Here is a 12,102-nt window from a genome sequence, read left to right on the forward strand (position 1 = left end):
AAGGGAGTGCTGAAAAATAATGGTGGCCACAAAAAATATTGATTGTTTGGACCCAATTTGGACATTTTCACTTAAGGGTGTGCTCACTTTTGTTGCCAGCGGTTTAGACATTCATGGCTGTGTGAGTTATTTTGAGGGGACAGCAAATTTACATTGTTACACAAGCTGTACACTCACTATACCGTGTTATACTGTGTGTTTGTGTATGTATATGTGTTGTGAGATTGGGGAATTAAACTCAAGTAGCAGATGCCTTTACAATGAGCTGCGCCAGTTCAAAGTGTAGTTTTAGGGCGTGGCAGCCCACTTTTATTGAAAAAAGGAAAGTTCACTTAAACATCAGTTGCCCACGCAGGGGATTCTTCCACATAACATGATCTAATGAAAATACCAAGCCACCTGGTTTATGTGTTGGCAGCACAGTTGCTCCTCTTACCAGTCCTTTGTCATTCAGCTCTCTCAAAACACTTGGCTCTCTAGCCTTCAGTCGCAGTGCCCATCTGCATGGCCCACCTCTGGCCTAAGGACTGGGGTTCTCCTGGCACCCCTGATAGGAGCTGACCTGACTCCTGGGACTGAGACCTGCTGTCTCGTGGCTTCCGGCTGGGGGCCCCCTGACCCCAGGTGAGACCACCTGTCTCCAAACTGGAAGCTGTCTCCAAAATTAGAGCCTTGAGCAATTCTCAGATCTGACTATATAATGACCCTGCACATCTGTGTAGTGAGGTAGGTTGCAGGCCTCTAGCAAAACCTGGACCCAGGATTGAATGTTCTGATTCAGAACTACAGAATCTGGAGAGATGCTAGTTCTGAACCTTGCATTAATCCTTAATGAAACTCCTGGGTCACCTTTTCCTATAAACTTATAGGGACAGAGCCTCTCTCTCTGTCACATACCTCCCCCTTTGTTTCCAACCGGAGGGCAGGAGACACAAGCTTCTAACTGGCACCATTAAAGGGGAACTGCTCACTTTTACCCATGTAGACCTTCCCATGTCTCAGGACATGCTTCCACAAGCACTTTTGAGACCTTAACAAGGTCCTTCTATCAACCTTCGATCGTAGGGTCTTAAGAAAACCTTTGTTTTGTTGGCTTATTTTGGCTTTCCTGACACCTTTTCCCAAGCTATTGATGCTGCCTTGATGCTGTTGGGAACCTCCTGTGTTTAACCCCAAACCCCTTTTTCTTTCTCGTTTGTATCAACTTCAGCCACTCTTGATGTACCTTTTTGGATTCATTAACCCTTTGTGGTTACTCTTGGCAACCAATACCTCATTTGCAACAATGTGCAACACCAGTTCATCCATTTCCCTGTTAAATTTACCAACACTGTTATTTTCTATCAGAGTGTCTCCAGGTACCTCAACTTGTACATCTTTGTGGGTGATTGACAGAATCACCGCTACTGCCGTGTGTTTTCCGGGCCCTTCCTTCACATGAGGCCTAGTGGTTGATACAGTACATGCTCCATGTACCAACCACTGCTCAGCCGCACTTTGGACCGCACCAGCAGAAATGCACCTCATCACATCACCATAGGGAGAGACTTCCACTGAGCGCCTTCCGCACACAACTGCCGCTGGAAGCACTCCCGCAGAGAACCGTGAGACCACTTTCCACAAAAGTAACCAATACCAATTTCTATCAAGATTTTCTAACATCGCCTGTACCCCTTGTCTCCACTGATTGGTACTACGCAGTACCAGACTGCCCATCTGTGGTGGATACACGCAGGTGTATAACGAAAAGGATTTCACCAATTCCAGCATTTCTAACAACATCTCGGTTATTTTCAGGATCCCATCTCCAAACATAGAACTTTAGGGACTCTTCCCATGCTAGCGACGTGGAGGGGCTCATTTGCTAAGGCTTGAGAGGCTGAAATACTTGGAGACCTCCACCTCAGAGGTAACTGACACAACTTGCGGCTCCCTTTGAGCACTGCCGAAGGCATGCGTCATATTCAACTTCTTATTTTTAGCAATACTGAACTTTTCCAAGTCATTATCCTTTACCCCATCATTCTGACATTTTAACATTGCTAAACTGTTATGCCGTGGACAAAACTTCTGCTATGTACGCTCCCTTTTCCGATCATTCCGCCTGAAGGGGGTTAAGTTCTGCAACAGCCAATGCACCAGTGTGTACTGGCTTTTCAACCTCTCCATTTGTCACAGCAGCAATAGTGTCCACCTTACTATCATACATGAAGGTTCCCTTCAATACTACCATTAACTTTCTAGCCAAACTATCCCGGTCTATCCTATCTGTGCTCCATCAGGCACAAGTCACTGTTAATGATATTAGACTGCGATAATGCATGCTCTACTATTTGAGCTATTTTCCCATTTTGTTCCACCTGAGCAGTATCAGAGCTGTCCTGGACCGCTGCCGGCTCCAACACAGGGAGTCCTTGTGAGATTTCCAGGGAAAACTTGGCGGTACTGCCTGTGGTTGCTATGGGAAAACCATCATCAACATTGTCAGAAATATATTCCTCATCATCATTCCTGACCTTCATAGACTGTCCCAGCTCATTAACGGCTTGAGCCTGTGGGATATTTATTACATCGCTTTTTACTTTATCATACACTTTCTCACCTGTCATGGTGGCTACACAGTCATCCTTGGAAACGTCAAGCTCAGACACCATGAGCTTCTGGCAGGTCTCCAAGGACAACCTTGTTGCACCTGTCATGGTTGCTAGGGGCAATGGCACGTATCTGTCATTGGTCACCCCTGATCTATCTACTCTGCTGAATCAGTCCTGTCCCTTGCACAGAACAGTTTTCCCTTTTTTAAACATCAACATAGAGGAAAATATATCACCATTTTTATACGACTTGGTACACACCACATTATTAGGTTTAGCTTTAACCAGTTGTCTCTCTGCTACAAAGGGTATTGCATGGAGACAAGTCCTTAACAGTCCTCAAGCTTGCTGCAGGTTCAGCTTCCAACTGTGCTTTGCTACTAGACAGGGTATGCATTTTTAGAAAGTCTCTGAAAGCAGATTTTCTCACAGGTCTTGCTTCCACTTCACAGGGAATAGTCCCCTGACCAGTCTCTCTTACTTTTGTAACATCAACAGTCTTACCATTCCATTTGGCATGTGTTGAAAGCTTAAATTGTTATCCCCTCTTTGCTGTGCTCTTACAAGCTAATACCCCCACATCTACATGGGGCAAGATTGCAACCTACTTGGATTTTCCAATATCCCCTGCAGGCCAAACAGATTTCCTGTTGCCAGGGGTAACAGCAGACCCACACACATGGTCATACCCGTTGCAGGATACTGGATACTGTACCCTCTTCTCTGAGCTGACCACTTCACACAAGCAGCCATAACTTGAAACCACTGGTTTCTTGTGCTCTCCATCCCCTGCAGGCTGAACAAAATTTTGTTCACGGTTGCCAGGGGTGACAACAGACGAACCACTTCAATCAGAATTTGAGCCACATCTCCGCTGTAGCTCCTTTCAGCAAACAAAATTTCTCCGGTTGCTATGTGAGACCACTTCCTCCCCGCAGAAGTTTTCCAGTGCTCCATAGACTAGATGGCTTCTAGATAATTATCGTAGTCATCTCGCTCATGACCCATCAAGCGGTACACCCCTTGGTACTCTTGCATCAGAAAAAGTTACACCAATTCAGCCCAGCGGCCTTAGGGCCACCCTTGGTAGAAAGCAATCATCACAAATTCAGCCAAAAAGTCTTCAACATGTTCAGAAGGCAACTTGGGCTGTATGAAGCCAGCCATGCATATTTCTCCTTTATTGCCACGGGCAAGTGCACCCACCTGCTCACTCCTTGCACTTTGATGGTTTGTGTTCCGTTTTTCTTTGCTCCAGTACGGCCAAATGCATCTTGCACCAGTCTGGGGCTTGTTCTGTCTGTAACAACCCCTCCAGCCTCAAAGTTCTGTCTTTTTATGTCAGCAACCAGTTGGTTTACGTTTTGACCATCCCATCTTTACAGTCACTCCGCTGCACAGCTACAGCACAATTGTACAGTTCAACCTGGAGTACTGTTTCTTTAAGAGCTGAGACACACGCAATGCTGCACACGCTGCAGAGCATATACAGTTACTGGCTAACTGGCTGTTCTGGCGTGCAAGGATCTGGAACTCCACGGGTCATTGCCCACATTCGAACACCAATATGGGAGATTGGGGAATTTAAACTCAAGTAGCAGGTGCATTTACAGTTTACTTTTATTGAAAAAAGGAAAGATCACTTATACATCAGTTGTCCACGCAGGGGATTCTTCCACATAACATGAATTCATGAAAATACCAAGTCATCTGGCTTACGTGTTGGCAGCAAGGCTGCTCCTCTTACCAGTCCTTTTGACTGTGTCATTCAGCTCTCTAAGAACACTTGGCTCCCTAGCCTTCAGTAGCAGTGCCCTGCTGCGTGGCCCACCTATGACCTAAGGATTGGGGTTCACTTGACACCCCTGATAAGAGCTGGCTTCATAGCTTCTGGCTGGGCCCTCTGACCCCTCAATGAGGCCTCTGTCTCGTGGCTTCTGGCTTGGGGGGGCCCCCTGACCCTGGGTGAGACCTTCCATCTCCAAACTGGAAGCTGTCTCCAAAATGAGAGCCTTGAGCAATTCTCAGACCTGACTATGTAAAGACCATGCACATCTGTATAGTGAGCAAGGTTGAAGGCCTCTAGGAAAACCTGGAACCAGGATTAAATGTTCTGATTCAGAACTACAGAATCTGAAGAGATGCTAGTTCTGGACCTTGCATTAACCCTTAATGAAACTCCTGGGTCACCTTTTTCTATAAACTTATAGGGGACCGTGCATCTCTGTCAGTGTATATGTATGTGCGTGTATGTATGTATATATTACAAACACACATAAAATGTCTTGAATCTCAGAGCAGTTTCCACTGAATTACTGCCATTTTTGTGTTTTTGCATAAAAAAAAAAAAAAAAAAAATGGTTGCCTCAACTATGTCTGTAATATGTCATTTTGTGGGTTTGTCATTTTTGTTTTTCAATAGTTTTTTTTCTGTTTCTTGAAGATGACCACTAGAGGGCAGGTTTCAAATCCGTTAATTTTTCTTTCACCTGTCAACTATGGTTATAACATTTTGTTAGTGTTTTATCTAGCAATCCTAATTGTATTAAAAATGTTGAATGTCTTTAGGGAAAAAAACAAGAGTATAGGGCTTGTTAAGCCACAATCTTGCAAAGAAAATATAAATGTATACTGTGTATAGGAAGTGTGTGTGCATATAGCATTAATGTTTAGTCATTTTTTTTTTTTTTAATTGTCGTTAAAACCTAAATTTCAAGTTACTTTATGTAAGAAAGTGGCTCATTGGCTAAGCCTAAAGACGGATAACTTTTGATGCTCAGATTATCTCCCCTCTTTTACACGGAACATGCTTTTTTTTTTTTTTTTTTTTTTTTTTTTTCTCTCTAGTTCTTACCCAACTGAGAATATTAAGACCATGTGTAAATAAACTTTCTGTCATTAGACTGTCTTTAAATTTCGTCAATGATAGTAACAAATGTGTGGCCCTTATCTAAACATCAAAAAGTCACTACTTTTCTTTTGCTGCCTATAGTCACAGGCACAAAGCTTCTAAAGGTACCCTTGCTCTACAAATGCATATGTAGAACATCTCCACACCTGTATACACAGAGATTGAAACAGCTAGTAAGTAAATAAATGACTTTGCAGTTGAACTCCATGACGTGTAGGGTAACCAGATTTTCTTTCTAACTCCAAGAAACCTAATAAGTATCCCTTGCTGTGAGGCTGTGCCCTCACAGCAATGGTTAATTGCTCATTTAGGTCTAGGGGACATAGAAAAGAAGATTTACGTAACAAATATCCCACGCCACTGGTCCCTGTAGCATCTTCTCCCTCATGTTCCAGCGGTCTAAGGCCTTGACCTCATCCAGACCAATGCAGGCACATAGCCCTGCATTCGATGTGATGACCGCAAGGGACAGTCCAGCACTAGAGCATGGGGGAGCACCATCTGCTGGGGAAGCGGAGGATCAGCTAAGTTAAAGTGATTGTAAAGTCTTCTAAAAAAAACAGAACAAACATGTTATACTTTGTGCATAGAGCAGCCTGGATCCTCCTCTTCTTGGGTCCATCTTTGCTGCTCCTGCCTCCTCCCTCTTGTTGAGTGCCCCCACAGGGAGCAGCTTGCTTTGGGGGCACCCAAGCCTAGACATGGATTGCCTGACCCATATCCATTCAGACACGGAGCCCTGACTCGGCCTCACCCCCTCGCTCCCCTGATTGGCTAACTGACTTTGATTGACAGCCTGGGGAGCCAGTGGCATCCCTGCTATGTCTCGGCCAATCAGGAGAAGAGTCCCGGATGGCTAACACACTTGTGGAGATGGCTGGACAGAGATGGGGCTCATAAAGTGGAGAGGGATTAAAACCACTATCAGGTTTCTATTGCGTATGTATTCCTGTTAAGGAGATTTCCCCACTCTATATGTCCTGTTGACTGTTATCAAATAAAATGAATTAAAACTCAACATTTTGGGCTGTCACCAGAACAGAAATAGAGGGGAAAACTTCCAGTGGAGGGATTTACTCTCACTTCCAGTTTGTCTTTGAAGGGAAATCTTCCCCAATGGGACAAAGATGGCAAAAAAACTGGCGGGGGTTTCATCTCTCTTATGCCATCCAAAATAGAAAAATCTGTTTTGTTCTACTTTTAAAGTGGTTAAGCCACTCTAACATGTATGCACCATCAGCGCTGTTTCCTATTGTAGTATACCCCTCCGTGGATGATTTATACACAAAATGCCTGTAAATACCTAATTTCAGAGCCGAGATCACGATCGCATGAGCGGCCGGCTTTCTCCTTTCCTCCTCTGACAGATGCAGTGGGAGGGGTCGAGATTCCCCCGTTGACGTCAATTGGGAGGAGAGAGCCGGGCAGTCATGTGATTGGGATCTCGGCTCTGAAATTTAGGTGTTCGCAGCATTTATTTTTATAAATCGCACACAGAGGGGGAAACTACAGTAAGAGGCAGTACTGATGGTGTGTATACAAGTTAGTGTTATGCAAGCAGCAGGATGGGGGGGGGGGTGGAGGGGTGGCACTGTCACAAGCTGACAGGCAGGGAGGGGGGGAAGAGGACACAGGAGCAGAGAAGAGACAGAGAGCAAGACTGCGGACGACAGAAGCACATCAACTGACCACAGTGTCAGGGCACAGCAGCCATGATAAACCATGGTCAGTTTACATAGGGGAAGGCAGAAACTGTCAGGATCAGCCAAGTTTTTTAGGTGTTACAGGGGGCAGTACAACCACTGTGCTGTATAACATGTTTTAAAAACAGCAGGATCAATTTTTTTTTTATTTGGTTAACAAACGCTTTAACTTTCTTGGAGCTTAAAGGAGAAGTCCAGCATGAGCTTTTTAGGCTGGGCTTCTCCTATAGTTCACAGGAGTGCAATTAGTTTTTGCACTCCTGTGAGCCATTTTCAGCGGAGAGCGGTCTGAAGTCCGCTGTCTGCTGATGTCGCTGCCATCAGTCGAGGCGGCGCGTCATCCCGACTTCCAAGTCTAGATCTGCCAGCTGCCTTGATCGATGGCAGTCTCAGCGGGCTGCTGAGACAGCCTCTCCCCACCCCTCCACAGCTCAGCACTCCAGTGAGCGTGGAGGATCAGAGAGGAGAGACACTGACTGACAGTTAGCAGCTTTCCTCCAAAGGGATCTGTGAGAACCCAGCCATAGGCGATGGATCAGTTCTCTGTGCAGAGACAGCGGGGGACAGCTGCAGCATCGGTCTGATGCTCCATCCACCTAGGTAAGTATGGAAAAAAAAACATACTTCTCTTTTAACTTTAACCCTTCCCTTTTTATAGTACCTATGCAAAATTGATATCTAATTATTGGATGGAGTTGTCCATAGACTGGTATTGGCCAGTAGAGCCACACAATCCAGTATGATCAGTCATCCCTTAACAGGGAGATACCTGCAGACTGAGGAGCCCCCAAAAGATTAGATATGCTTCTTATCCAGCCATCATTAGGTGCAGGCTACTAAGGAAAACTATTTTAACCCTTTCATGGCTAAGCCTTTTTCTGACATTTTGTTACTTACAAAATAAAATCTGTATTTTTCCTAGAAAAAATTTATAATATAAATATTTTTTAGCAAAGACTCTAGAATAAAATGGCGATTGTTGCAATTTTTTTTTTTTATAGTATTTGCGCAGCAGTCTTTCAAATACACTTTCATGAAAAAAAAACTGTACAGTTAAGTTAACCCAATTTGTTTGTATAATGTAAAGGGAATGTTACACCGAGTGTGGTTCGTTTTACATCGGAGACCCGATCAGAGCCAAATCTGGCTTTGTTCAGGTCTCAGCCTAGCCAGCTGACCTGGAGGCCTGAGAAGGGAGGCGGAAGGAGGTGGTGGTGGGGTGGGGGTGGGGGTGGCGGGGTCGCGGACGTCCCCTCCCGCTCCTTTAGGATAAAAGCATTGGTTGTCATCACTTAAAGAGCCAACCTCCCGGTCTAGAAAACGGTACCAGGATGATGCATGCAGCTACAGGCATAACCCCTGTTTAACCCCTTCAAGCCATGAACGCAAATTTGCGTATGGTTGGCGTGGAGGGGTTAATATAGTGATGGCAGTAAATCTATCATAATCTATCATAATCTATCATAATTTCTATATATTTTTTTTTATGCAATGACCATTTTGTGAAATTATTTTATACAGGATTTCTATAGTGCCGACAGTTTGCACAATGCTTTACAATGTTAGGGCAAACAATACATTTATTATACAATTCAATACAGGAGGAATCAGAGGGCCCTGCTCATTAGCGCTTACAATCTAAAAGGAAGGGTCAAGTTCTGCTGATGGAGAAAATTAAAGTATTTGTTAGGTGGGGGCAGTATAGGCTTCCCTGAAAAGAAACATTTTCAGGGATCGCCTAAAAGTGGACAGAGTAGGAGATAGCCGGACAGACTGGGCTAGGGAGTTCCATAGGATGGGAAAGGCTCAGGGGAAGTCTTGAAGGCGAGTGTGGGAGGTGGTGAAGAGGAAGCTAGAAAGCAAGGAGGTTTTGGGAAGAATGAAGAGAACAATTTGGTCTTTTGAGACTAGGCTAGTGATGTAGCTGGGGGCCGAGTTGTGGATGGCTTTGTAAGCTATTGTTAATATTTAGAATTTAATAAACTGTGAAATAAACTGTTTTATTGTTGTTTTTTTTTTTTTTTTTCCTCCCAGATCTTTGGCTCCAATGTAGCTGATGCCATGATTTCTAATGGGATGCTGATTGTAATGCACAGTGCCGGACTAGTCCGCCTCTACAGCTTTGAGAGAATAGCTGAACAGGTGTGTGTGTATGTACTTTTAAAGTAGATTTGAATCCTAAATGAATGACATAAGTATGCTAAAGAGCTATACTTCATAAACATTTGCCATTTCTTTTTAACCATTTGATGACCACCCTATTGCAGTGTATATATAATATATATATATATATATATATATACACACACACACACACACACACACACACACACACACACACACACACACACACACACACACACACACGTATGTATTCCTTCCTGTAGGGGCTACACACATGCTTTGCTGGCGGGCCGTTTCTGCTGTGATAATTCTCAGCAGAAGCCGATCTGCAGGTGCTGGGCACTCAATGTCCTCTGGCACCGTCAGATCATCAGTAAACTACACAGAACAGGGATCTGCCAATGTAAACAAGGCAGATCGCCATTCTGACAGAGGGAAGGGATGTGATAAGAAACAAATAGCAGTACCTTAGATGAACTCACGCTGAAAATATGCGCAGCTATGAGGCTCCTTACACACTGACATGACCTGAAAGTCGCAACTATGCCAGGCAACTTCCCGACTATTTTCTAGCGACTTGACTATGACTTGATGCAACTTTTAGGGAATGCCTGGGTAATCTTCCTGTAATGTTGGATCCAAATTGCATCAATATAGATGAGGATCTGACTTGGAGTCTATGGGCCCAAGTCTAATAGCATTGGCCTTGAAGTAGTGCAGAAACCTTTTCTAAAGTTGGAACAAATTCAGTAGTGCTAATTAAGACAGCTCTCATTGACTAACATGAGATTTCACGTCACACAACTTGGGGTCTCGTGTGTCAGATCCCAAGTCGTGACAGTGTGACCCAAGTCTGAGGCTGATTGCACCTGAGTTTCTAGGCACAGGAAGTTCACTGCTATTTTTCAGGAAAATTTCAATATTTTGGGGTACTGCTTAGGCACCATTAAAAGCTCTCCAGTTTTTCATTTTGAGGTGTGAAATATAATACAGAGCTCTTTATAATGTAAAGCTTTAATGACATTATTCTTTGTGTTTAATTTATAATTTATAGTTGTCCTGTAACCTTAAAGAATTTAAAGGATGAAGTGAAGCCAACCAAACAAAATGATACCACATCCCAAGTATTCAATATAAAAAAAGGAAACAGGGGGAGAGGTGACTAGCCTCAGCGGGACTTTTAACGGTATCAAACATTACATGTATTAAAGAAAATCACATAGCAATCAAAAATAGTTTTTTTTTTTTTTTTTTATTTCATAGAAATTTATTATACAAAAAAATAACAAATTTTGCTAAAACAGCACTAAAAATACAGATATACATCCATACAATACATAGAGATCTAGAAGAATCATTTGTGAACTCAGTCAATGTAGTATGATGCTCGACATGTTTCACTCATAAACAAGTTTCTTCAGGAGCTTTGAATATCATTGACAAAAATAATACTGCATGGATCAACACATAAAGAAAATAATTAAATAGTGCATGTTAGAGGTCGACCGATATATCGGCCGATATTTGCCGTTTTTTAAATAATCGGAATCGGCTGATTGTGCTGATAAAAAGCCGATAAGAAGTCAGTGTGAGTTGCTGAGTCGTCATAGCAACCCTTTCCTCCTCTCTGGGCAGACTGCCAAGAAAAGAACTAAATGATACAATGTTTACACTTCAATGAATGAAGTCATCTCTGTGTGTAGAAGTTCTCAGTTTAACCATTTAAAGACTAAATCTTTTCTGACACTTGTTGCTTACAAGTAAAAATCCTGTATTTTCTGCCAGAAAATCACTTAGACCCCCCAAAAATTATATATATTTTTTTAGCAGAGATCCTAGGGAATAAAATAGCGGTTGTTGCAATATTTTATGTCACACGGCATTTGCACAGAGGTCTTTCAAATGCATTTTTTTGGGAAAAAAATACACCATTTAAAAAATAAAATAAAAACAGTAAAGTTAGCCCATTTTTTTTTTTTTTGACTACCCGTTTTTATTTAATATATAGTTTTTTTTTTTTTTTATCTAGATTATACATTCAAGTAAACTGATTGGAGGTTTGTTTTGTTTAATAAATGTTTAAAGCGGGAGTCCGCCGGGACTCCGCGTTTTTTTTTTTTTTTTTTTAAAGCCAGCAGCTACAAATACTGCAGCTGCTGACTTTTAAAATAGTGACACTTACCTGTCCAGCGCGCCCGCGATGTCGGCACCCGAAGCCGATCTCTAGATCGACACTCGAGTGCTGCCGCCGCCATCTTGGGTATGGGAATCAGGAAATGGAGCCTTTCGGCTTCATTTCCCGGTTCCCTACTGCGCATGCGCGAGCCGCACTGCGCAATGAGGACGGTCCCCGCTGCCTCTGGGATCTGTGTGTTTCCCAGCAGGCAGCGGGGCACTTGCGGAAGGGGACGGGCACTTGCGGAAAGGGGCGTAATGTACACCCCTTTCCGTAGAGAGCTAGCCCGGAAGTGGGTGCAGTTACCTGGATTATCCAGGTAACTGCACCCCCTTCCCCCCTGAAAGGTGCCAATTGTGGCGCCGGAGGGGGGGAGGAATCCGATGAGCGGAAGGTCCATTTTAGGGTGGACCTCCGCTTTAAGTGTAAGAAATTTTCTGTATCACTTATGAAGACTGCTTTCACACTGGAGTGGGCAGACGATGATGGTAAAACGCAAGTTTTAGCGGCTCTTTACCATCATTTTAGCGGTGCTATTTGGCTGCTAGTGGGGCACATATAACCCAGCTAGCGGCCAAGGAAGAGGTTAAATGC

General features: G+C 43.6%; 1 protein-coding gene across 1 annotated transcript in view; it reads left to right on the top strand.

The window, feature by feature from the left end:
• The window catches only part of DCAF17 (DDB1 and CUL4 associated factor 17), a 75,313-nt gene that overhangs the window by 14,108 nt on the left and 49,103 nt on the right, over positions 1-12,102 (top strand). Inside the window, exon 8 of the mRNA XM_077447987.1 lies at positions 9,243-9,350. Within this exon, the coding sequence (XP_077304113.1) occupies positions 9,243-9,350 (108 nt within the window). The remainder of the gene's footprint in view (positions 1-9,242; positions 9,351-12,102) is intronic.

This window comes from Lithobates pipiens, unplaced genomic scaffold (assembly GCF_037356315.1).
Source record: "Lithobates pipiens isolate NorthernLeopardFrog02 unplaced genomic scaffold, aLitPip1_a1.2 Scaffold_22, whole genome shotgun sequence".
Classification (NCBI taxonomy): domain Eukaryota; kingdom Metazoa; phylum Chordata; class Amphibia; order Anura; family Ranidae; genus Lithobates; species Lithobates pipiens.